The sequence below is a fragment of the Myotis nattereri genome (genome assembly GCF_964212035.1).
Source record: "Myotis nattereri genome assembly, chromosome: 18".
NCBI lineage: Eukaryota > Metazoa > Chordata > Mammalia > Chiroptera > Vespertilionidae > Myotis > Myotis nattereri.
The window spans coordinates 25,039,287-25,066,293 of NC_138093.1; the positions used below are offsets into that span (position 1 = coordinate 25,039,287).

The window sequence follows — 27,007 nt, forward strand, 5'->3', positions numbered from 1 at the left end:
CCAGCAGTGTCCCTGGACCTGGGTTAAGAGTTGTGAGTGATAGAAGGTAACTGACACCTCCCTGCCATGGGGAAGGCCAAGTCACCGAGGAAGACCCTTAGCAGCCGTATGGTAGTGAAAGGTCACTGCTATGAAAACGTAATGAACCCAGGGAAACTGACTAAGGGAAAACTAAAGTAGAGGTTCCAGCCGTGGGCAAACTACGGCCCGCGGGCCGGATCCGGCCCATTTGAAATAAATAAAACTAAAAAAAAAAAAGACCGTACCCTTTTATGTAATGATGTTTACTTTGAATTTATATTAGTTCACATAAACACTCCATCCATGCTTTTGTTCCGGCCCTCCGGTCCAGTTTAAGAACCCATTGTGGCCCTCGAGTCAAAAAGTTTGCCCACCCCTGGGTTATACGCTACTGAACTGCAATTTGCCTCCCATTCATACAGTTCGTGGAAAATGAGAACTTAACAAGACTGAAACCACAAAATGGAAAACACTTTATGTTCAGTCAGCAAACTCAAGATTAGTCATTATTAGAAGAGTTTAAAAGAGTTTGTTGTTACAACAGACGGGAGGAGGGAAGGGACGGTCACCTGTCCTCAGGCGCCCAGAGGAAGGATTGATGTGTAAGAGTTCTAACCTGAGAGGCAGCTTGAGAGGTTTGACTGGGGGAGGAAACGGGGGGACGTGTATGAAGTCCTGGCCTTCACACATTCGCACTGTGCCCAGTACTGGACTTCCTCAAAGAACTTCCGGCACAAAAGTTTCACTTGGCTAAGAAATACCACAGAAATAGTCCCTTTTCTTTCACAGAATGCTGGCCGGTGCATTTCAGGCCAAGAGCGAGAAACCACACGATGTCCAGGGGAAGAGATCTTCATTTCCAGGCCGTGTGATGACTGAGTGAAATCTGGGATGTGTAAAAAACTTGTCTCCACTTCCAGGAATTGCCTGTCTTATATTGACGATTGATTTTATACCAAACCAGGGCTCTTATTACCATGGAGGGGGGTACAGGATAATCCAAGGCCCCCAGGTCTTTCTACAAATAGACCACTTGCAACCAGCCAGCGTGGATTTGCCTAATTCAGCCCGAGCCCACTGCAGGCCTCTCCATTTTGCCTGCCACCCAGACAGTTGTGCGGAGGGTCCGTGTCAGCCACTAGGCGCCACCTCACTTCTTTCCAGGGTCCTTCTCCATCACTCTCCTCTGTGTGTGCTACTCTTTCAGGAAGGAACCTCCAAGTTTGCCAACCTGGACAGCAGTGTGAAAGAAAACCAGAAGCGGACGCAGCGGCGGCTCCAGCTGCAGAAGGACATGGTACGTGCACCCGGTTCTTCCCGAGGCCCACGGGAGGGCCGCCTGGGTAGGGAGCGGCCCCCACACGCCACCAGCACCTTCATCTGCAGGAGCACAGGCTTTCGTGAGCATCTCCCACTCCCTGCCCGTTCGCTCTCAGTAACTACCCCTGGGGATCTGCAGGAAAGGAACAGTGTTATTACTCCCATTGGACCCAGCAGGAAGTAAACACTGGGAGTCGTGGGTCATGGCGCTCTCTGGGGCACTTTTTTTCTGTAAGGAACACTGCCGCAGGTACACTTCCTTCCCTCTTCCTCCACCCACTCCTGCACTCAGAAGCTGCTGCCACCTTGGCCTTGAGACCTCCTGGGCTCCACTCCCCGATGGGAAGGCCTCTGTAGTCAGCTTTGCACGCGTGGTGGCCCAGGACCAAGTGGGACAGAGTGTCCACCCCCAGAAGGATTTGAACATGTGCCGGGAAATCTCATTTGTTCCCACCCTCTAGTCCATTTCCAGCTCTCCTAACCCCAAGGGCCAGCCAAACCTTTCTCGTTTTCAGTACTCAGAGGCGTGCCGGACCTCCCTCCTTAAGGCTGAAGGATAGTTATTATCATCTTTAGCTTTACTTAAAAAGCTCCCCTAACGATAAGCATAGAAGAGGAAAAGCAGAGAGAGGAGACTAGAGACGGACAACTCTGATAGTCTCATCCTGTTTACAGAGGACTTCTCTTTGGAAAGCTGCACATAAGTCGGGAACGTTCTTGAATGATAGGGCTCTGCTGTAACATAAAGCCATACAAATTTACAACATTTCCAACTCTTCAGTTGTTCAAAGACAAGTTAAAAATAGCTGTTAAAAAAAGAAGAGTATTTTGGTCCAGGATGAGACCTTGAGTGCTTAATGGGGAAGGACGAGCTGCCGCTGACGGGAGGCCCTGAAGGATGGGCCCTCCTTGGCGTGACCCTCACCAGACGTTCTGGCTGAGGAAGCAGCCACCTCGCGCGTGCAGCCTGCCTTGTCCTGGCTGAGACTCGGGGGTTTCTTTTGGCCAGAATTTCCATAAGTGCCGCAGTGGAACTTAGAAGGTGTCCATGGAAGTACCCTTTTATTTTATTTTGCAACATCATTAGTGCTTTGGTGCCTTAGGGAGATAGAGATGATTTCAAAGAAAATTTGGTGAAATTAATCTAGTATATACCTGCAGTTGAAGTATTTCTACCTGATTGCCAAGTGCCAATTTTTTTATTTTATTTTGGAATTTACAGAGAAGTTCCAGGTAGTGCATGAGTTTCTGTGAACCCTCACCCAGTTTCCTTTCGTGGACAACTTCCATGACCATGCACACCTGTCATCCTGAGACACGGGCCCTGGCAGGCCACTGCTGCCTACAGGGCAGACCTGCCTTGCTTCTCAGCACTTTTCCGTTAGTGTTCTCTTTCTGTTCCAGGGTCCAGTCCAGCATACACCCCTCGTTCAGCTGTCATGTCTCCCAATCTCCTCCGGTCCATTCCAGTTTCTCAGTCTTGCCTTGTTTTTCATGACCTTGACAATCTGAAGGAACACTATCCTGGTGCCCTTAGAACAGTGGTTCTCAACCTTCTGGCCCTTTAAATACAGTTCCTCATGTTGTGACCCAACCATAAAATTATTTTCGTTGCTGCTTCATAACTGTAATGTTGCTACTGTTATGAAACATAATGTAAATATCTGATATGCAGGATGGTCTTAGGCGACCCCTGTGAAAGGGTCGTTCGACCACCGAAGAGGTCGCAACACACATGTTGAGAACTGCTGCCTTAGAATGTCCCACAATCAGAGTGAGTGAGTCTGTTGTCTTCCTAGTGACTAGACTCAAGTTCTGGGTTTGGGGGAAGACTGTCACAGGGTGAAGTGCCATTTTCATCACATTCTGGCAAGGAGCGAATGGCATGACATCAGGGTGACATCTGGTGTCACTCGTGATATTACTCTTCATGCCTTGATTCATGTCGAGTTTGCCAGGTGTTCCCCTTTAAAGTTACTCCTCCTCCCTCTCCCTCCTATGCTTTGGAAGTGAGTCATGAAGTCTAGACCAAGGGGCCATTGTAGCAGTGGCATCTCACCCCCTTGTGGTGCACACTCTTCTCCTGCGTGCAGCGGCCGCCCCTCACCGATGGCGGGGCCACCCCTCTCCAGGCCATTCCAAACCACTCGAGTGTCCACTCCTCCAAAAGAGAAGAGGCGTCTCTGGCCTGAGCCTGAGCAACATATAAGCCCCCTGTGGGCACTCTTATCTGGTCTCCTGGCTTTGAGGCTCAGTTTTCAAAACTTTGAAAGTCAGATATCAGATGATAGACTTCTTGTGTAGGAATTTTCAACAATTCATTCATGGAATTAGTACCAATGCCCCGAAATTAGGCCCTGAATGGCTCTGAATTAAACTTGTCAAGGCTTACCTGGCCATTCAAAGATTGCTGCTTCCTTCTGCGAATGGGCACGTTGCTAAACGTAGCCCACAGCAGGTCCATTTGCCCCAGCGTGGAGGTTATTGAAACCCGTAGGCTTGTCAGTAACAGCCAAGACAGTTTTGTTGTGCTTCCTCCTCAGGGGCTGATGCAGGGCACTGTGCCCTACCTGGGCACCTTCCTGACCGACCTGACCATGCTCGACACCGCTCTCCAGGACTACATCGAGGTGAGTTCTGTGCAGGTGGCGTCGTGGCACCTGCAGCCTTCTCACTGGGTACCCAAGAGAGAAATTCACCTTTGTTAGTATCTATTGAGGGCCCATTGTGTCCGTGGCACTGTGCTAGATGCTATGAAGAATACAAAGATGAGTAACCAGAAGTGGCTCACAATCCCATGAAAGGAAGATGTCAGAGCTGGTGGGGTTGATAGAAAATTAAAAATTCAAACAGATACGGTTTGGTAAGAGGGGAGGTCGTGATTAGTTCCATGTGAGGAAAGAGATGGCAAGACCTTATGAAGGAACGGGTTTGAGCAAGAACTTGATGTTGAGTTGGGTTTTGGGAGGGGGTAATATGCCCTAACATTCCATCCTATCTGGTGGGGTAGGGAGTCAAGTTTGTGGATTTTTCAGTATTCCATTTTTTTCCTTATTATTGTCTGCTCTGAGGCAGCCACACTTGGGCACACATGCTCTCTCTCTCTTTCAACAGGAAAGGAGCTGGACCCAGTCAAATAAGCTACTTTTTAGTAACTATTAAAGTATTAAGTGGAGAATAAATTTGATACTGAAATGAAAGTTAAGGATATGTTTGCATCCATCTCTCGCCCATGGTTATCACATGTAATCAGCCTTTATTTGAAGGAGTGGCAGTAAGTTTTCACACACCTGCCTCCAAGTTCACGTGAATGTTGTGGACATGCTCGTTCCTGCTGCCTTGCCGATGTCTCCTTACATCCTCTGCCTCAGCTTATCTCAGGAAACACTCAGCAGTGTTGGGGAATGGGGGGAGTGACAGTGATTTAGAGGTTAAGTTCAGCCTCCTGAGAATAGGAGCTGGGGGTGAAGAACTGAAACTTAACTTTTCATGATGCTTCGTAGAAGAGACTTCCCTTTTGATAAACCATTGACAATTTGGTTCCTAGTATGAGTCAAGGACCATCTGTTTTTGTTACTTTTGGTTAAAAAAAGTGTAATGGAACATTTACTCAAGCTCTTGCCCTTCCTGGTTCTGCAAATGTATTTGGATTCTGAATTGTAATTCCTCAATATTACTGTTTTAGTTGTTTAAGAGAAGGCTGTTTGCCTATCCTGTCCTATTATAATTAAAAGAATGTTGAAGCAAACAATGCTTTCTTTCCTCCATAGTAGCCATAATTACAGTGTTATTAATATTTATGACTTTATTTTAATCTTAATTAAAACCTTCAATTGGTTTTAATAAGGCCTAGAACAACACAGGACTTGGTTGTGTTTCAAAGTTTGGTTTGTCACTCTCTCTCTCTCTTAATTCCTTTCAGGGTGGGCTGATCAACTTTGAGAAAAGGAGACGGGTAAGTAGAGATCTTGATTTTCCATGTGACTTATCTGGGATGACAATATGAAAGAAGTGGGGACTTACATTTTTTGGTAGAGGCAGAAAAAAATGAATTAGCATTTATTGATCATTTGTCATATACCACTGCGCTCAGCATGCGCCCATACAGTATTCCTCAAGAGGCCCGTGAGGTAGATTTCTCATCCTCAATTCAAAGGTGAGGAAACCAGGACTGAGCGAGATGGAGTCACGTGGCCAGAGTCACCCGGTGGCAGAGCCAGGGCTCACATCCTGCCCAGCCACTGCAGAGCCCGCCCTTCTTTCCTTACACCTCTTCCCCCTTCTTCACAATCGGCTTCAGTAATAACGGGTTCCTCCTCTTATGGGTTTCCTAAGAGTAAATGACATAGAGGAATTAATAAAGATGGTTAACTCTTATGGGTCTATTTGAGAGAGGAAAGGAAAGGGTCTCACTGTTATTTGAAGAATTATTCTTTTTCTCTCCTGTCAGCAGAGGAAAGGGTGTTCAACATAAATTTTAATTTTTTGTGTGGACAGTAGAATAATTCTGCATGGCACTAAAAAAAAAAAAAAGATAAAACAGAGTTTTGAAAATTTGGTATGGCTTTGGTGTTGACATGCTGTAGTTAAATAGGCATTTAAAAGATTCAAAGGAAAACAAGTGGGAAAAAGAAAAACTTCACCCCAGAGGACTCTTACTGTTCTTTAGTCATTCATTCCTCTTTGATTCCACGAATATTGATTCCATACCTACCATGGGTCAGACGCTGTGATAGGTGTGGGTATTGCAGCAGAAAACACATACAAAACAGAGAGCTCACTAGCCTCAGAAAGCCCGTAATCCAGGAGGAAGGTGAACACATAAGGAGGCAATTATAAGGTGACCTGCTGAAGGGCTTGTGAGCAGAAGGAGGGGCATCTATCCCCCGACTCCTGGGGTCAGAGAAATTTTCAGAAGCCAATGACCTTCAAGTTAAAAACCAGAACTTCAGGAGCTAAGCAAGCTGAGTTCACTGGTAACAAGATACACTAACCTAGACAGATGTAAGACTTCTGTCCTTGGTAGAGTATGCTTTCTTCTGTAGCCAATGATGAATGTTGCCTGAGGGTACTGAGCCCAAGGGCGGAGGCATTGGATGGGAAACTGACACCATAGACGGCCAGCTGTTGGTTACCCCTGTCATGTCCTTTAAGGACAGAACACGCTGTTACCTTGTTACCCATCTTTGTCCTTTAACTTCAGAATAACCATAGATGGCAATCTCTTTCCCTTTAAGACTAGCATGTGGAACTCTTGGGAAGTTTGAGTATAAAACCTAAGGCTAAAGCTTATATTCATTGCTGACTTAAAAATAAAAATCCTTATTGATGCATCTAAGGAAGTATAAATAATTTTGGACATAATTATATACTTGCTTCTCTTGTGAGCTTTAAAAGACTTGGTTAAATGATTTACTGGAGTAGTAAAAACCCAAGGATTGAGGAAATCTAAACATTCTAGTTTGGAGGCACCAAACTGTTTAGATATTCGAACATACCACAACTTATTTGTTGAGGAGTAAGAGTTGAAGACGACGGGGGTGGGGAACTTGGGAGCTTCCAAATGTTTTTGTTTATCTTTTAGAAGTATTCAACTTAAAAATAACTTTTTTATCCTTATAATTAAAATAGAAACGAACAAAAGGAAGTCACTATGACTTTAGGTAGTAACTAGTTTGGGTTGCTTTGATAGTGTGTTTTATTCACACAGATTGCTTTGTTAAGGGGAACAGAGGATTGACAACTAGAGCAGACAAGACCTTCAGAGATTCTAAGTTAGAATTTCTAAGTGTTATTCAGCTATTTTATTTTGAAGGAAGGCAGTGCTTTGGAGTTCCCCTAGAATCTCCATCATTTATCCTAATATGGCATTTTTTTTTTTTCACGTTGAAAAGATGTGTATTTGGTTGGCCTTATTCCTCACTCTTTCTTTTTGATATTCTGTCTGCTTTAGGAATTTGAAGTGATTGCCCAAATAAAGCTCCTTCAGTCTGCCTGCAACAGCTACTGCATGACTCCAGACCAGAAGTTCATCCAATGGTTCCAGAGGCAGCGGCTCCTGACAGAGGAGGAGAGGTAGGCGGACCTACTGCCCACCAAGGTGGAGCTGTGGTGCTGGCGAGGGGAATACCGCACCCAGTTCCTCACGTGGCTATTTATTTAACAGCTGTTTAGTGAGCAGCTACTAGACTCTAGACCAGTGATGGCAAACCTTTTGAGCTCGGCGTGTCAGCATTTTGAAAAACCCTAACTGAACTCTGGTGCCGTGTCACATATAGAAATTTTTTGATATTTGCAACCATAGTAAAACAAAGACTTATATTTTTGATATTTATTTTACATATTTAAATGCCATTTAACACAGAAAAATCAACCAAAAAATGAGTTGGCATGTCACCTCTGACACGTGTGTCATAGGGTTTGCCATCACTGCTCTAGACGCTCAGCTTTCAAAGGATACTGATGTAGCAGGAAAAGCTGGATCGATGACATCGGAAGATGCGCTTTCAGATTCTTGCTCTACCATTGATTATCTCTGTAACCTTGAACAAGTCACTCATTCTTCCTGATCATCAGGATGCTCTTCTATAACAGCCGTGGGCAAACTACGGCCCGCGGGCCAGATCCGGCCCGTTTGAAATGAATAAAACAAACCAAAAAAAAAGACCGTACCCTTTTATGTAATGATGTTTACTTTGAATTTATATTAGTTCACACAAACACTCCATCCATGCTTTTGTTCCGGCCCTCTGGTCCAGTTTAAGAACCCATTGTGGCCCTCGAGTCAAAAAGTTTGCCCACCCCTGTTCTATAAGATGTTTGTTTGTGAGGATTAAATGAAATCATATTTGGGGAAAACATTGCTAAAGTGCTTACATCACCACCACCACCACCGATCATCACCATGTGTGTCACTGTTGTTAATTGGTACCAGCTTTCAGTCAGGGAGCGGAGGCGGCTCATGAAGAATTGAAATAAAATGCTGCAGGATCTCCAGGCAGCGGCAGTTCATTTGGCCAGGGATGGGGGGAAACAGGGAAGATGGCCATGAAGTGTTACCATGTGTGCGGGTCTGGGAAGGAGAGCGGGTTGCACCTGGAGATCTGGAGAAGAACATTCCAGACAGAGAAGAATATGAGTGAAGGCTTGGTGGCCTGCCATGCTTGGAGTTTGGAGGGACAGTGAGAATCCTGGTGTGACTGGGACACAAGGGACAGGTTTCGGAGTAGTGGTTGGGAGCATGGAAAGGTACGTTAACTCCAGTGTCTTGAGTGTTGGCCCTTCAGTGGAGTCGTCTTTACCGTGTAGCCCAGAGGATCAGAGTCTGCAGTCCACATCGGCCACTGCACGCTCTTACGATTTTAAATGGTTGGGGCAGGGGGAGGAGGAGAGACAAAGGAGGTGACATGGGCAGTTATTTGAAATTCAGATTTTACCCATAAATAAAGTTTCATTGGAACACAGCCCAATCGTTCACATCGTATTTATGATGGCTTTCATGCTTTAAAGGCAGAGTTGAGTAGTTGCCAGAGAGACCATGCAGCCTGCAAAGCCTGGTCCTTTACAGAAAGTGTACACACACACACACACACACACACACACACACACAGTAATAGGAGGAAGACAGAGAGAGATGGTTCTTCCCCAGGCTTAGCAGTGGGAGGAGAATGATCAGGAAACAGAATGGAGTCAGCCTTTGATGCTGCTACCAAGCACACATCCACATATTTGAGGCACGTGGAACTGACCGGCCTCAGTCTATATGCCAGCGGGGAATGTCGGGAGGAGGCACAGGTGTAGATTTGTAAGATCTGGTCATTGAGTCAGTGCCCTCTGACACGTGTGATAGAACAACATGGTACATATCTTTATGGTGAGTAATCAGAACCTTCCTCTAACATAAAACCAGCAAATCACGTGAATTTCAACCTCTTTAATTGCTAAGCCCTGACCTCGCGCTCCCTTCTCTTCCCCAGCTACGCCCTGTCCTGTGAGGTGGAGGCAGCTCCGGACGCCAGCGCCACCTCGCCCAAGCCTCGGAAGAGCATGGTGAAGAGGCTCAGCCTGTGAGTGTCACGCAGGGTCCGGGGCCTCAAGGGGCCGCGTCAGAAGAGGGGAGAGGAAGGGTATTCAACACAGACACCCTGAGCCAGGGCAAAAATGAAGGACCATTCACTGACTTGTTACATAGCTGATTTCTGTCGTGAACGCCCTGTGTGTATTTTCTAAATCCATTCATTCTTCTTTGTTCTGCCTGGTACGAACCACCCTCATCTGTTACCTGGAGCACCAGCAACACCTTTCCCAGCTTCTGCCCCACCCTGGCCCCAGCAATCCACAGAGTCTGGAGTCCCTTAACCCCTAGAGTGCTGGGAAGCACGATCGCGCTCCTCCTGCAGTGTCGCTATTAGATGCTAGTAGTTCACTCTTTATGTGGGAAAAAAAATTTAAAAACCTTAACTCAAAATGCCTTGGCAATTTTAGCATAGTTCCTAGGATATTGGTTGGCGCTCAAAGGGTTAAAGTGCACACCAGGTTCTATCATTTCTTTGCTTAAAACCTCCAGGGTTTTCTTTTAAGGTAGCACCCGAACTCCTTATCCTAGTTCACTAGGCCCTGCACGATCTTCCCCCAACCTTCTTGACCACCTTCCTCTCATCCAACGCTCCACGTAGTTCACCGTCTTCCAGCCCCCTTCCGCCTCACCGGGCTTGGCAGTAGCTGTTCCTTCGGCCCAGCGTGCTCTTTCTCTGCGTTAATATTGGCAAGAGTGTTACCTCCTGAGAGAGCACCCTCTCTAACGTTGCTGTCTACCCCATCCCTGCCAGTTACACTGGATGTTCCTTCCAGGGGAATGTAAGCCACCTGAAGCAGGAGCCTGTCCATCATACTCAGGGCGGCACGCTCAGCTCAGAGCCCGGCACAGGAGAGGCCCTCCGTGGCTCACTTCCTACCCGTCTCCTTTTCAGTAAAATCCGGAGTCTGACATGGCCCTCAGGACTCTTGAGGGTCTGCAGCATCTCCCAGCCCCGCCCAGCTGTCCCACACCTCTGTCCTCATCTTTCCCGCTCGCTCTACTCCTCTGCGCCAGACACCCAGACCTCCCTCTCTCGTGAAGACATATACCTGTGCCTCATCTTTTGAGTGACACATCTGCTTTGGCCAGGGCCAGGCCAGAACAGCATTTGTAACATTGGACAGTGTTTTCGTGGCAGAGTGACCCGACACATCCCAACTCTCCCAGTGACTTAATCGTGTGCATTTCTGTTCGTGAGTTTTTGGTACTTCCTGGCAGTCTCTCCACCGGCCTCTGTGAGTCACTTCGGTAGGGACGGCGCATGGACTTGTTATTGTCTTCTTCCCAGTGTGACATATGCAGGCCCTTATGGGGCGTGGATGGCGTGATCTCCCGCTATCAGAAGCCGCCCAGGCTTCTTTCTACCTGATCCCAGGTGATAAGAGGCTTTGGAGGATTAGGGTGGAACATGTGATCTTATAGAAAGCATTTTTAAGGTAATCCTGTTGTCTTGCCAAACCGCTCTCCTTGTCCGGTTGTCTACGCTGGCCCTCCTAAATGCTAGATCTTTGAGCTTTCAGATTCACCTCTTGGAATTTTCCACAGTCTCTCGCTGTGTTTTCATTGCTGCAGTCATGGGGGAGAATGAGTTCTCTTCTGAGATAACGCAAAGGCCTGACCAGGCCTTGTCAGCTGGTAGGATGGACACCTGCACAAGGAATCAGGCTCCTTGACCGGTGAGGTGAGGAATGCAGGGCCTCTTGGTCCCCTCTGCTGCACAAGGAATTGGGGCTTTCAGCACAGGTAGATCATCCTAAGCGCTGCATCCTCTGCCCACTTGCTGTTCTTCCCTGTCCTTTGAGGCTGCCACTGCATACTCACTTTCTATACCTGCTTCTCTCACATTCCTTCCAGCCCAAGTGTGCGTTCTTACTGTGCCGGGTGCGTAGCGTCCCCCGGTCCTGTCTCTGCAAAACACTGGCAAGTATCTCTGTGAGGACCCGTGTGAAGTCCAGGGGAGGCAGGACTGTCGGGCCAGAGCCCTGTGGTGGGAGCTCTCTATAGCCCTCTCACTGGTGGGATCTTGCCGAGATGCTCGGGTGTAATCTTTGGTAATCGTCTTTGACTTTGCATGTTTATTATGAATAAAAGAGGTCACATGCCCCCAACTTATTTCTTGTACATATTAGGGTGTTTGCATGCGTTTTCAAAAGATTTTATGACCTTAGCACTTATACAAAGGTGGAAAATGTCCTTTTTTGCTCTCCCTACATTCCATGGTTCATTCATTCAAAGAGGTTGGTGAGTCTTTTGGAGCCTTGGGGGGAGGGGTGCCTTGTTTGAAGGCCGGAGATGCCAGGTATTGAGGTAGAATGAACCTTTACAAATAGAATGGCCTCATCAAGTTGCACAGCTGGAAGAACCTTTGATAGGATGCTTTCTTGTATCTATTTTATAATTTTGTCTTGTGAGCTCATTTTTATCAGAGAATTCTCTGCAGCCTGGGTTGAAGGTTTATTTCTCCAGAAATATGTACATGTATGTATATATTTAAAATTCTAGTTTCTTCAGGAGTATTACTGTCCGGAGAGTTCCTAGAGTGCTTAGGTAGCACCTCTAAGATCACATATGATTTCTGGAGAGACATTTTTCTTTTCTTTTTCTTTTTCTTGGTTTCAGAGAGGAAGGGAGAGGGAGATAGAAACATCAATGATGAGAAAGAATCATTGATGGGCTGCCTCCTGCATGTCCCACACTGGGGATCGAGCCTGCAACCTGGTATGTGCCCTGACTAGGAATCAAACCGTGACCTCCTGGCTCATAGGTCGATGCTCCACCATGGAGCCACGCTGGCCAGGCTCCAGATACTTTTCTTTCACCCAAGCTCAGGCAGAGACAGAAGCTGCCCCGCTGTCTTCCTGCGCCAACAGGAAGATGTTGTTCTAGCCCATCTTTTCCTAAGGATGCAGCCCTTTGAGGGTCCTGTCTGTGTGGAAGGACAGTTCCCACTCCCTGCCTCGCCTCTGGGGCTGTGTATGTGCTAAACCCGTGCCCCTCGTTTGCCGAGGCTGGCGCCTCCCACTCCCCACCCAGAGCAGCCGCAAGACCAGCTCACGTGCTCTGGCTTCAATTCCCTTCCTCTCTGGCCTTGAGGGATTTTTCTCTACTATCTCGCATGCCTAACTTTAAAAAGGGTTTTTAATGTTTCTTATCGAGTTGTTTTATAGTGAAGGGATTTAGATATTACAGTTCGTCAACTTGTAGGAAACAGAATCTGCCTCCTTGGTTTTTTGTCTACTCAGGGCCAGTCTTTTCCACCCACACAGAGTTTGTCTTATGATGGGATTTTGATTCTGTTAAAAAAAAAAAAAATGAAGAACCCTTGACCGAGAAAGACCTCAGATTAACATGGCCCTGGGTCCAGCTAAGCAATCTGTGTGTTCTTTGAGGTTGGAAATAATCTTCTGGAACAAGATATTTACTATGATCTGTTAGAAACCTTGTAGCAAATGTTTTCCTAAAATAATGAGGACAGAGCACACAAGATGGAGAAAACATCAAGGCTTTAACACAAAAATATTTGCTCGACCACGGATTCCAGCTCCGTAAGAGCCAAACGCCTGGCATTGTGTTTTCTGCAGACTGTTTCTGGGGTCGGACATTATCACCAGTAGCACTCCCAGCAAAGAGCAGCCCAAGTCCACGGCCAGCGGGAGCTCTGGCGAAAGCATGGACTCCGTGAGTGTGTCCTCCTGCGAGTCCAACCACTCCGAGGCCGAGGAGGGCTCCATCACTCCCTTGGACACACCCGATGAGCCTCAGAAAAAGGTACATCCTTAATCCCGCCCCCTAATTCCTAACTCCGGCACCCGCCCGAGTGTTTGCCACATGAGGAGTGTCTGTTGTCAGGTTTATCACTCCACAGTATTTGGAAAGTCACGTTTTTAATAGGTGTCAAAAGTGGAGTTCTAGCTGGGGACTCGTTCCTTACAGAGGTCCAAAAGCAAGGAGCTGGTTGGTATATGTCTCTAGCTTTTGAAATATTGTCCTGTACCCACACCCAGAGGCAGCCGAAGGATTGTAGCCTGGAACCCGGGCTACACTTTATTGAGGAGATGTAGGATTTTCCTAGAAGGAGCAAAAAGTCCGGAGACAGAGATCTGTCAGCTTCTTGATGTCATACCTGGTCTCAGCCAACCTGTTACCACAATAATGTCAACTAGCAAAGCACTTCAAAACCCGGTGCTTAAAACAACAGCCATTTATTCTCTGTCATGCACAGCAGGCTGGCTGCTTGGGGTTGGGCTTGGCCCTAGGCCATGGGTTTGGTCCAGGTCTGCTCTGTCCGCCTTCCATTCTTTTTGGAGTAATGGCCTAAGACAGATGGATAAGCAGGCAATCCCAACCCCATAAGTACACAGTAAGCCTTCACCTGGATCATATCTACCTTTTTATTGGCCAAAGCAAATCATGTGGCCAAATCCCACGTAAGTAAACGAGGCAGGGAACTATATTCCACTTCTAGTGGGAGGAACTGAGGAGTCACAGAGCAAAGGGCATGGTTGCAGGGGGGGTAAGGAATTGGTAACAGTGATACTGTCTTCCATGCTCCCCACAAAAGGAAAGTGATGAGAGGTGATAAAAAATTCCCAGAGAGGATTTCCATTTCCATGTTGCATAAATAAATGAAAACCAACGATCCATCTTAATCTTACACAGATCTGCTTCAGTTGTTGGTCATTGAGCTAGAAAGAAAGGCATCCACTTTGATGTGACTAGAATTTGCACCATTTTGGTAGGTTTAGGGCCAGACACTCTTGCTATGTAAGTGACTTCTGGCCCTTGGGTTATGCTTAGGCCAGCGAGGTGGGGGGTCACTCACAGTCCTTCATTTTGTGAACACCCACTTTGCAGGGGGGTCTGAGTGCTCTTCCACATCCTGTTCCAAGCAGCAGCAGTGACCCGGGACCCTCGGGTGCCCTTGTCACAAAGTGGCCATTGCAGGGGACACCATGCTCTGGGCCCGTCACCAGGATGACTCCGGTGCTGCCCCAGCTGGGTTTCTCACCTCTCTGTTTTGGAATCCAGAGAACATTGTCCAAATTGTGAGGAAAGTCTCTGCAAACACCTGCAGCTATCTCTCAGGCACTTTTCCTAAGCCAGGGGCGTGATCCATCCCCATGACCTTGACCTGCAGCATTGTGTCTGTCCGTCTGGAGTGAAGTCTCATTCACCTTCGGACAGGCCTTTATGGTTTGTAGGCCCCTTTTCAGATGATGGACATTGTGCAGAAGTGACAACTGAGGTATCACCCACATCTTTGTGGGATTTCTGCCCGGTCAGGAGGGAGACAGAATCTCATTTGCACCTGTTGCCGCAATGGACATGCACGTAGGTCCAGGTCATCCCTTCTCAAATGCCACCAAAGCCCCGTGTGTCCTTTGCTCGCCCTTGCTTCATTCCTTTTTGTCTCCCTGATCACCCCGGTGCTTCAATTTCTTGCACGAGTCAGACATTTTTATTCTTTGGATGAACCTGGCTCCGGGTCATGAATTTACGTAGGTTTAAAAATGAGTCATTGAATTGGATGCAAGTAGTGGCTAGGCTTCAGCATCCCTGAAAGCTAACGGGAAAGGCCTCGATTGTCCTGCTCAACTCGGAGCTGCCCCGGTGACCTCCACAGCCCTCCTGCTCCGCGGTGCTGCAGCCTCCACGCTGAACTCTGCCTTCCCCACTGGCGTTTTAGTGAAATGTAACCCCTCCCGTCTTCACTTCCTTGATCACAATTTCCAAACATTTATTCTCACACTTGCCCCTCAGAGTAAATCCTCAGTAAGGAGAGGGGGCTCCTCAGGAGGCCTGTTTATAGCTGCTGTCACCCAGCTTTGCCTCCCAGGCTTTACCTGAATTGTAAATGCCATTGAGATTATGGGAAAAATCTAACAAAGGACAGTAGATTTATATGAAGGAAAAAGAAGGTGATGAAACTGAACCAGTAACTGGAAAATGGGCCCTCTCGGCCCCGGTGAGGTACACCTGCAGGCAGAGTGAGCCTATTGATTACCCACCGTCCGCCAGCCCTCACACCGAGCCCCTGGTTCATTCACTAGGGAGCATAAGGAAAAAATGTAACTGAACCATATTATGATGGAGCCACAGTTAGACACCTGCATTCCAGAGCTGAAACATCAGCTTGCTGGGCTCTAATTAAACTGACCATGCAGAATTTAATGTGTGTTTATGCCATAGGAGGAAGTCCATGGGAAATACAATGGAGTAGACTCCATTTTACTTGGAAACCAGGTAATCAGAAAACTAAGTTCCTGGAGCTTTGTTTCCATGGAAAGGTAGACTGGTATGAAATAAATTAATGTCACTTATTTTTTAAAGGACTTCCAGGTTATTTGATAGGATTGATTGGCTTAACTCATTCTGAGAGATTACTTGTAATTTTGTACAATACAAGTTGATATTTAAAATGATTCAGTGTAATGACTTTTTGGAACACCACCTTGTGAATTTGGGGCATCCTGTTTTTTGGGTAATTGGTATTGCACACAGGAAAACGGTGTCATTAATCAGAAAAGCTCATGAACATAGCACCTCACTCCTTAATTATTCTTGATATGCAACATGGAAATGTGTACAGTGGTTCTAGAAGCAAATGTGGAAAGTGGTGAGCCGCTCACGGGCTGTGTGCCCTCGGGTAAGTCACATGTTCTCTGACTCATCACTACAATGCGTTTTGTTCACAAGACATGTGCAAGCTCATTCCAGCCTCACATGATAACTGTCACCAAGGTGATGGGTACTATGTTCAGTCACTGCGCCATCACCAGCTGCAGACTGGGCCCTGGCGATGAGATGGCTATGCCGTGGCTCTGTGAACCTAACCTGACCTCAGGTGCCAGGGAACTTGGGAGCATGTCCAAGTGGTACTGTCACCAGTTTTCTCTCTGGCATCAGGCTCCTCAGCAGTAGAAAGGAACGGGCCGGGTGACCTCCAGAGGCCTTTTTAGGACTGATAGTTCATGTAGGGCAGTAAAATGTACTCCTCCTCTTAGAATCTCCTAAAAATATGAACATTTCTCTCCTGCTACGCAATCTGATGGCGAAGTGGAGTCAGGATGGAAATGCATGTCGGGCATCATTCCTGCTCAGGGCACGTGGGGCCTCAAAAAACTGCAGGAAACCCTTTCCTCTGCTGTCAGGTTTTCCGACTTCCTGCAGGAGCCCCTATTGCCTCCAGCTTCTGGTATCTGCTGCCACCTGCTGGTTAATGGCCTTAAGAGCAGCTGCTAAGGGGGAATGAGAGCGCCCCCTGGCCTCACACAGATGCAGAGCGATCAGGTCAAGTACTGAGTCACTGACAGGCATCTGCCCAGGAGGTGCTCACACAGAGACAAGACACACATGTGCTGTGGGCCGTGTGGAGGAAAGAGCGGAAATGTACTAGTCTCAACAACTGGGCTCTGAGAATGTGAAGCGCACTGTCGGCCAAGATTCTAACGCTCCATTTACTTTGGGGTGTGTTTACTCTTCCAGCTCTCCGAGTCGTCCTCGTCGTGCTCCTCCATCCATTCCATGGACACAAATTCCTCAGGGATGTCGTCCTTAATCAACCCCCTCTCCTCCCCTCCGACCTGCAACAACAACCCCAAGATCCACAAGCGCTCCGTCTCCGTGACCTCCATTACCTCGACTGTGCTGCCTCCCGTTTACAACCAGCAGAATGAAGACACCTGCATAATCCGCATCAGCGTAGAGGACAGCAACGGCAACATGTACAAGAGCATCATGGTGAGGTGCCCAGGCCCACACCCCACAATATGTGCCAGTAGCATATACATACACGTTCACAGAAAATGAGTATGTGCCAGAGGATCAGTTCCTAGACTTCCCTGGGCATACACCAATGATGCATATCTATAATAATAAAAGGGTAATATGCTAATTGGACCGGACACCCTTCCAGACGAAGCTAGGGCTGCGAGGGAAGCCCTGGTCCCCGGTGTCTGCCAGTGGCTGGAGGGAAACCTGAGTCCCGGGTGCCAGAGGGAAGCTGGTGCCGGCAGCCGGGGGGAGGAAGGCCTACTCTTTTTTTTTTTTTTTTAATATTTTATTGATTGTTTACAGAGAGGAAGGGAGAGGGATAGAGAGTTAGAAACATCGATGAGAGAGAAACATCGATCAGCTGCCTCCTGCACACCCCCTACTGGGGATGTGCCCGCAACCAAGGTACATGCCCTTGACCAGAGTCGAACCTGGGACCCTTGAGTTCGCAGGCCGACACTCTATCCACTGAGCCAAACCGGTTAGGGCAGGAAGGCCTACTCTTGCGTGACTTTTGTGCATCAGGCCTCTAGTATCTAAATATCTACTTTCTCACAGGGCACATAGGATGATTTTTACATCTTAAAATTTGCTAAGGTTTATTCCCCAGGTCAGTACCATCCTTTCCAGAAATGTCTGCTTGGATGCCAGGGAGACCGCTGCTGCACCCCTTCTTGGGAGTCTTCCTGGGGGTTCCATGTCTGGGTGCTAATTGAGTGGCCACGCAGTCTTAGCAATGTCCTCCATGGCGGTGAATTTTTCTTTCAGTTATTTGGAATTAAACTTAGTAAAGTGGATGATCAAGCTGGAAACACAGTGTGAGTCCACGAGGAACTGTTTAGGATAAATGAGACCGACCTTCCTGAGGCTCTCATATAGACTGTGTATTTTTGAGCACAGTCCCAAAAGCACTTTGAATGAAGGCAGTCTTTTTGGAACACAGAGCCTCTCCTGGTGTGTATGTGTGTCAGGTCTGGTGTGTTTATCACAAGAATAGACTCTAGTTTATAGGAAATATCGTAGATGGAAAAGCAGGCCTCCTTTGCTATGAAATCCCTCAATACATCCTATAACTCAGCTTCATCACTTGTCTTCTCTGAGGACATTTTGAGTGCTCACAAGCTCAGCTCTGAATACAACAAGGGATACGAAGCCAACTATCTTTTAACATTCTAAAGAAAAGCTTTACGAAGGCATTCATTGAATCAACAGTGTTTATTGAACTTGGTTGTGTACCAGTCGTTGGACAAGGATTTGAGGATATGGAGATGAATGAGACATTTTTGTCTTTGAGGAACTTACAATCAAATGGGAGATAGTAAAACATGATTCAAAATGTCTTAACCACTCTAAGAGAGATGAGATTAGATCATAAAAGGCCCCAGGCCCACATGAAGGAGTTTGTGATAGTCCCACAGGCAATAGGGTCTTATTGAAGGCTCTTAAGTCACAATCAGATTTATTCATTAAAAAAGTAACTGGGATTGTGGAGTCTTGATGCTGGGGTGCAGGGGCGGGACCGAGGTGGGGAAGCAAGTTTGGAAGCTGCCATCATATTCCATGTGGGAGACAATGAGAGCTTGGATGATGGTCATGTGATTGGAGACGATATGAATTTTAAAAATATTTTTATGAGGTAGAGTTGTAGAATCCAATCATTCATTTCTCAGCTGTTGGTTACTCTTGTGGGAATGGGGAAGAGGGAGGACTCAGGCTCCCCAGGCAGCTTGGTGACTGGTGGTCCTGTCAAGTGAGGAATGAACTACTGGAGGAGGAGGTTTGGGAGCACTGAAATTGGAGGTACTGGTAGGCTATCCAGATGGCACTGTCTAGTTGGTAGAGATACGGGTTGGTACTGGAGTCGAATACTGGGAGCCATGCAGCCCTGCCGGGTGGATGTGTCGTGGGAGAGAGTGTAGCCTGAGACAGAACTCTCAGTAGTAAGGGAGGGCTGGTCCGGGAGCCTCGCTGGGGAGGTGGGAGAACTGCCAGGAAGGCCCGGTCGTCATGTTACTGTGTTTTCAGCAGCTTATCCACGTGCCTACCAGAGAAGTAAGTTTCCCCTCAGCAAATCTAGGGTGTCTCTGAACTAAAAAGAACTAAGAAGTGATACATACAACACTGCGAATGAATCTCTAAAACATCATTCTGAGCCAAAGAAACAGACACAGATTACATCCTCTAGGAGTCTGTTCTTTCACACACAGGCTGCACAACCTGTGGTGGTAGAAAACTAACCTCAGGGAAGGGGCACAGGGAATTAAGTCCCTATTTCAGGTGCATGGAGGTGACACCCACGCATCATTGCACATGGCTTCGTTCAGTGGAGTAGCCACTAGCTATGGGTAGAAATTAAACGTTTGAAATGGGAATAGTGTAAAATGGACACCAGATTTAAAAATATACATATATATTTATGTACATATATATTATTGATTTTAGAGAGGAAGGGAGTGAGAGAGAGAGATAGAAACATCAATGATGAGAGAGAATCATTGACCAGATGCCTCCTGCATGCCCCCTACTAGGAATCGAGCCTGCAACCTGGGTATGTGCCCTCACCAGGAATTGAACCATGACCTCCTGGTTCATAGGTCAATGCTCAACCGCTAAGCCACACTGGTCAGGCTAGACACCAGATTTTGAAGACTTAGTACAAAAACAGAATGTAAACTATCTCTTTAACAATTTTTATATTGATTATATGCTGAAATAATACTTTGAGTATATTGGATTAAATAATATATTATTTAAATGAATTTTTCTTTTAAGCCACTTTTTTTTTAATGGGGCTCCTAGATATTTAAAATTACAAATGTGGCTCATTATGTATAACTACTGGATGGTGCTGGTTCAGTACATCGGCATGCGGCTGCGTGACTGAGCTGTTAATACTAATTGTGATCCTCCGTTTCCCTCCGTAGTTTTTATGGTACAAAGTATTAATCACTCAAGGAAAGCCCTTGCCTATCCCATCTTCTTTCGGACTCACCTGGGGAAGATTAAGGTGAAGAAGATAAGGGTAGCCTGGCTGTAGGTTTCAAGGTGACAACCATCTTTGTCCAACATGCCATCTTCATGTGGTGTCCTCTCTCCTTGGGCTTCATGCTCCTCCTCCACTGGGACTTAGCTGTGGGAGCATTTCCTTCAGACCATCCAGCAGCATATTTTCCTCCTGTAAGCTTTTGTGTACACTTACTTCTCCTTGGAAATGGAGATGCCAGATGTTTTGGTAACGGACAAATGTGCAAGGTCTTTGTCACCTCCAAGGACCCCGTTGTAGGGCCTGTTGTTTATCGAGTCGCAGACACCAGCTGCTGCCCTCACTAGAGGGAGACATCTGGGCCCTGCCGTCCTTGGGCTCACAATGACACCGTTTTCTGGAGGACTTTAGACATCGTTGTTTGTTTTGTTTTTGTGGTTGTCTCTCCTTTTACCTCCTGGTGAGAACAGCTTTTATTTTTAAGTAAGAATAATTTGTGTTTCCATTTGCTTTCTGTCATATTTAAAGAAATCACTCAAGGGATGGTACATGAGTCAGCCCTCGGTGTGCAGACTGGCCATTTCTGAGCACCCTGCAAACGGGCGGCTGATGGGCAGAGATAAAGGGGACAAAGTCAGAATTGGTGGTGAGGGGAACCTTTACTTACACTTAAACAAGTGCTAGATTTATTATTTTTAAACATTTAGAAACTGACTTTTATTGGAATACGATTTACAAACAATTATAATCACAGATCTTGTGTTTAGTTCTTTGAATTGTGAGAACTCTCTATTCTATTCTCTATTTCTGTCTGTGTCTGTGTCTATGTCCATGTCTATGCCTATGTATGTGACCACCACCCCAAGTCTAGATAAAGAATCTTTTTTCATCCTTTCAAAAATTCCTTTGTGCCCTTTCCTGTCAATCCCCTCTTAACCTGGTTAAAGTTAAGGTTAATTGAAGTTAGTTTTCTAACACCACAGGCTAGTTGACTCCTGCAGCATGCAATCTGCTGTGTCTGGTTACTTTGGCTCAACGTGATGTAGAGATTCATCCCCTGTGTTACCGTAGTGTTCTGTTGGGAACGTATGATCATTTCTTTATCCATTCCCTAAAGTCCTGTTGAAGGAGGTTCAGGTTGATTCCAGTTATTAGCTAGTACGAGTAAATCTGCTGTGAACGCTTGTGTACATGTCCTCTTGTGGACATATGTTTTCATTTCTCTTGGTGACACCTGGGAGTGGGATTGCTGGGTCATAGGGCCACTGTGCTTTTTGAAATGGTCGGTGTGCAGAACAGGCCATTTCTGACCCACAGGTTGCAACTGGTGCCATAGCAGCAGCTCAGCAGATAAGGATCATTTTGGTGGAACCTCAACTATTGCGAGGGAGATAAGCAAGGCATGCGTTCTCTCTGTTAATAGGGGGGACACTGTGACTCAGGGAAGAGGTGACTGAGAGTAGAGGGCCCATCATCCCTTGTCTACCAAGGCTGGAGCCAGGACGAGAGCCCAGGAGTTCTGGCTCTTGGTCCTGTTCTCACTCCCCTGGACCATTTCTCCTGGGAAGGACAAGACAGCAAGAGTAAGGGGGCCGGAGAACTCGTTCAGGAGACGGGAGGCTAAGTGCTCTGCACACCACTCCGTTGTCTTCCAGCTGACGAGCCAGGATAAGACTCCCGCCGTGATCCAGAGGGCGATGCTGAAGCACAACCTGGACGCGGACCCGGCTGAGGAGTACGAGCTGGTGCAGGTCATCTCGGAGGACAAAGGTGGGCGCAAGCTCCTCCTCCCGCCTCCTCACGCAGGTTCCCCAGTTTAGAAGAAAGAAAATGGGTGCCGTGTCTTTAAAACATTGAATCAGTGGGGTTTTTAATTGTGCAAAGGTGGAGTTGCGTGAGGAACCCTGCCATCACCTCTCTACCCACCCCCTCCCCAACCCTGTTATTTGCTGAGCATTCCTGCTGCCCATTCTTTGTAAACTTCCATCTTCTGTCAGGAGGTGGGATAGTTGGTGGTTCTGTTGGGTCTTTGCAGATGGCCACGCATCTCCTTTACCCAATAATGTGTGTCTAAGTTGTGTGTGAACCTGCAATGTAGCAGTTTCTGTAATCATTTATCATTGTTTCAGCTAATCATTTATGAAAGTTATAAGTTTGTCTTTCAGTTTACCTTTTTTTAGAAGAAGATTTTTCATTGATTTTTTAGAGAGAGAGAGAGAGAGAGAGAGAGAGAAACATCAATGTGAGAGTGAAATATTGATCGGCTGCCTCCCGCATGCCCCTCCCCAGGGATCAAGCCTACAACCAGGGCATGTAACCTGAACAGGAATTGAACTGGCAACCCTTCGGCGCATGGGACGACTCCCAACTGAGCCGTTATCTTTATTCATGTTTGACCTTCAAGTAGCAAAAGCTTCTAACACCCGCATCTAAGGGTCTTTCGCTCACATTTCTTGAAACAAAAAATTGGTGAACTATGACATACTTCAGTATGCCTAGAACCCATTATTTAAAAAAATTCCTTTTATGAAAACTCTGGGCAAACAATCACCCTGAATGTGTCTGTCTGCTCATTTGAGTTGGGGTTGTAAGTCCAGAGGAGCAGCGGATATGGCTGACAGACCCCACGCTGACCAGTGCGAGTGCCTTGTACCAGCCCCTGGAAGGCAAAGGAGAATTCTACAGGCCGGGGTGTGGGAAGGGAGGAGCTGGTCATACTCCATTTGACCAACCAGTCACCCGGGGCTGTACCTTGGACCCAGAGGGAATGGCACAAGTTAGTAGCACCTATTCTTAGAGATGGAAGACTAAAGCCCATGGAAAATTCTTTCTCAGCTGCCTCTTAGACATGTTCTCACTCATGCAGCTGTAAGATACGGTTTAGTGTACTTTCAGTTAAAGTTCTAAGCCTCAAAAGTGGTCTCTTGAGTTCTACCATGTCACCAACAGAACGGCACTAAGGGAGGCCGGTGGGTCTGAAGATCCAGGAATCCCAGCGTGCAGGCTGGGCCCAGCTTTGTTCACCGCTGCGCGGCCTTGGTCCGGCTGCTTGATCTCCTGAGGCCTTGGTCCTTGGGAATACGTGGGCAGGAGATTGGAAACACTTTAAGGGAGTTTTTCTTCTTGAAACATTTGTGCAACATGCACCCGAGTCGCCCAGAACCTGATTGAGTCAGTCTTGCTGTGGAGTCTCCGTGTTTGAAGTTCACACAGGTTGACTTAGCCCAGACCCACCATCAGATGCCTCCCCGTCCACTGCCACGAAGCTACACTTGCACAGTTTACCTTTTGTATTCCTGTTTGGTTTCTTTAGACACCCATTACCTCTGAGTGCTAAATAGTATATACCTTCTTTTAAAAAGAAAAAGCAATTAAAATAACTTTGCTGGATAATTTCATATCACACTTGGAATAATCCTTGTTCAGAAATTGCAGCTGTGTAGTTGGGAATCATTGAAATAGACAACAGCTTACATGTTACCAGATACACACTGTCCTATATGATGCTGTTTAATATTAAAATGCAAGCACTTGATGAAGCAGGACCTCACAAGGAATACAGTACTGGTTGGATTAGGGGTTGCTTCAAAAAATGTTTTGATAGTCCAGCAAAAAAGAGTTCTGGAAAACACTAGAGTTTATACTTCCTCCCTCGCCGCTACCCCATGTCATTAGATCCCCTCAGTCTCAAGAAAAGCTGCATATGGAGTAGTAAATAGACCACAGGAGGAGTGAGGCCTGGGTTCTGGTCCCAGTTCTCATGTTTACTGAGTTGTGATCTTGGGAATGTCGTTTAACTCCACCTGGGCTCTGTCTCCTGTAGAACCTTCCTCCAGTTAAAACATTCTGCACTTGAACATTTAGTTCATGGGTTGAATTTCTAAGCCCCTATTTGCACTTAGTTTTTTAAAATTGGGATTAAGAAGTTGTGAGAACCTCTTTTCTTGGGGGGAGGAGGTCATTGTCTGGTTCAATGCACATTCCCAAGACTGAGGGCCATAGTCCCAGCCTGTTTCTGGGCAAACCCTGCCCCGGCCACTGTCGGTGCTGGGCTGACCTGCGCAAGCTGACTGCCTCTCTCGCTCCTCTGTTTTAGAACTCGTGATCCCAGACTCGGCAAACGTCTTCTATGCCATGAACAGCCAAGTGAACTTTGACTTCATTTTACGCAAAAAGAACTCCACGGAAGACCCAGTGAAACTGCGGAGCCGGACGAGCTTGACCTTGCCCAGGACAGCTAAACGGGGCTGCTGGAGCAACAGACACAGCAAAATCACCCTCTGAAGGGAGGGACCACCGGCCCCTTGCTTGCCCACGGCAGAGAGGGGCTAAGGACAGGCCGTGGTGAGTGCAGCTACCATCCAGTGTTAGAGGATCATTGGTGAAGCCAACAGCTATTTATTGAGTACCTGCGGTGTGATAGGCACCGTGGGGAGATTGGAGATGAATCTGAAATGAAAAGAATGGACGATTCACTGATCCTCTTTGACCAATTTGAGACTGAAATGCAAAATTACCCACATTTATAAATACATATGACACATATTTGGTATGTATGTGTATATGTGAGAATACATGAGGGACTTAGAGGATATTCTGGACTGTGGAGAAACAAATTTGCACAATGGCCTGGGGAGTTGAGGTCACTTTTTACAGGGAAATAGAAGGAACCGAGAACCCAGTTTCCTACCTGCCAAGTAAGTGGATCCAGTCCCAGGAATGCAGAGTAGTCCTCGTGCCAGTATTATGAGGAGCCCACACCGTTTTACAGGGAGAGGAGGGCTTTCCCAATTAAGTGCCACCGGAAGAGAACAGCTGCAGAGGCTGCGGCGCCATGGGTTCCATGAGAGGCCTCTTGGGAAAGGGTTTGGATGAGCCCATGGCTTCCTCTGCCAGCCTCTGCCTTCATCCCGTCTCCTCGGCCCCAGGGAGGCAGGGAGGCCCAACCGACCCACTAGTCCAGCGTCAAGACACTTCTGGAATCAACGTGAGCCTGTTTTGATGTCGTGTTTACCCTTAACTCGCACATCACAGTCATCACTGCACAAGTAGCTGTGTTCTTTGGTAACTGGTGGGCCTTTTCCGATTGCCTTTTGCATGGAAAGCTCTGTGTCTGGAGCCTTTCGCATCTGGGTGGTGGCACCTCCACATGATGTGCAATTTGTTCCTCAGGTGTAGAATGTTCTACTGCGTTAGACTCTCATTTGATCATTTTGAGCCTGTGAAAGATTTCTAAGCAGCGACTGCGCCGTTAGCAGCCCCTGGGGAGGTGTTCCCTGCTGGCAGCTGTGTCCTGTTCTACGTTTAACTTGTAGCATTAAGTGCCTCCTCTTGGGGAGAGAAGCGGGCTGCGTGTGTCACCTAAAGCATTTCTAAAGAGGTACATTCTTCCACATGGAATCAATGAGGTTTTTGGTTTTTGTTTTTTAGGTCCCTACTCTTGCTATCACAGCGTTCCTGCTAAGTGACTTTTTTTTTTTTTTTTTTTTTTGGTCTCTAGTAACACCATCAACCTCTCCCTTCCAAATCTGAGCTGTGCTGGGGTTTGAACTAAAAAGCCATATTTGAGATGTTGACGTGTAAGAAGCACTTTCAGAATGTTGTCCTTTTCAAAAAAAATTTCTCAAAATACCAGATTTCATTCCAAAAATAAAGAGAACGAAACCACACATGAAGTGTAGATTGTAGTACGGAACTTCATTTTTTTTCCTAATCCTGTAAGATGGCTCCCAAAGGTTATGTGAGATTTATGCTACGTAAATGGCTATGAAATATGCAAGAAACTCCAGAAAAAGTGTAGAGACGGGGGCAGTGGACCAAAGAATGAGCCGGGAAGGCGTCACCATTCCTCTAAACCAGTGGTTCTCAACCTGTGGGTCGCGACCCCTTTGGGGGGGTCGAACGACCCTTTCACAGGGGTCGCCTAAGACCATCGGAAAACACATATATAATTACATATTGTTTTTGTGATTAATCACTATGATTTCCTTATGTTCAATTTGTAACAATAAAATTGGGGGTCACCACAACATGAGGAACTGTATTAAAGGGTCGCAGCATTAGGAAGGTTGAGAACCACTGCTCTAGACCTTCCTACAAGACCAGTCCATGCATCACAAGGACCGACCAGGTTCCAGCTGATCGAAAGCACTTTCTTCTGATTGCGAGGCTTGTCCCATCGTGCCCCTGTGCTGGGAGGAGATGGCCAGGGTGCTGGACAGCACGGACACTGGAGTCAACGCAGCCTCCGCCTGGATTTCTTGGTCTGGAGGTCAAAGAGGAAGTAGAGAACTGCCGGCCTCGTTTCGAGTGCAGCTACCGGGACACGTGTGCCCATGTGCTCGCCCTGTGTATTTATACTGTACATGTAGAGTCTAGATTTATATACTGCAATGTACAAATATATTTTCCTTTTTTAAAAGACCATGGAATTCCAAGTAGATAAAACGTAGCCTCATTTATTTAATGCCACTTGAAATGTCTTAAACTTGTTTCCTGGTGGACAGCCGGGTCATGCCTTTAGCTGCTCGCATGCTTGTCTCTCCGCATCTCCAGCGTCTGTCTGTTTACCTTTTGGTTAAACTAATAAACTGGTTGGGACTTGGTTGGCATGTGCTGCCGGCCCCAGAGGGATTGTATCTGGAGTATCACTGAGGCGGGGGCCGGGTCCCAGATGTGTCAGTAGGCTCTCTGGATGCCCACTCGGGCTCGGTGCGGGGAGCAGAGGGAAAAGCAGCGGCAGAGTCCGGAGGGACCCTCTCTCCTGGCCACGTCCCAAACCCGGCACGTCAGGTTTGGGGCAAGAGTGACAAGAAAGTGCAGTCAGATGGGGT

At 47.0% G+C, this 27,007-nt stretch overlaps 1 protein-coding gene across 2 annotated transcripts in view; it reads left to right on the forward strand.

The window, feature by feature from the left end:
* RGL1 (ral guanine nucleotide dissociation stimulator like 1) overlaps positions 1 to 26,807 on the forward strand; it is a 215,119-nt gene extending 188,312 nt beyond the window's left edge. For both annotated transcript variants that reach the window (XM_081113217.1, XM_081113218.1), the window contains 9 exons: positions 1,229 to 1,318; positions 3,885 to 3,971; positions 5,264 to 5,296; positions 7,295 to 7,416; positions 9,318 to 9,407; positions 13,000 to 13,186; positions 16,904 to 17,158; positions 21,830 to 21,944; positions 24,271 to 26,807. In XM_081113217.1, the coding sequence (XP_080969343.1) occupies positions 1,229 to 1,318; positions 3,885 to 3,971; positions 5,264 to 5,296; positions 7,295 to 7,416; positions 9,318 to 9,407; positions 13,000 to 13,186; positions 16,904 to 17,158; positions 21,830 to 21,944; positions 24,271 to 24,458 (1,167 nt within the window). In that variant the 3' untranslated portion in view covers positions 24,459 to 26,807. The remainder of the gene's footprint in view (positions 1 to 1,228; positions 1,319 to 3,884; positions 3,972 to 5,263; positions 5,297 to 7,294; positions 7,417 to 9,317; positions 9,408 to 12,999; positions 13,187 to 16,903; positions 17,159 to 21,829; positions 21,945 to 24,270) is intronic.
* The last annotated feature ends 200 nt before the right edge of the window (positions 26,808 to 27,007 follow it).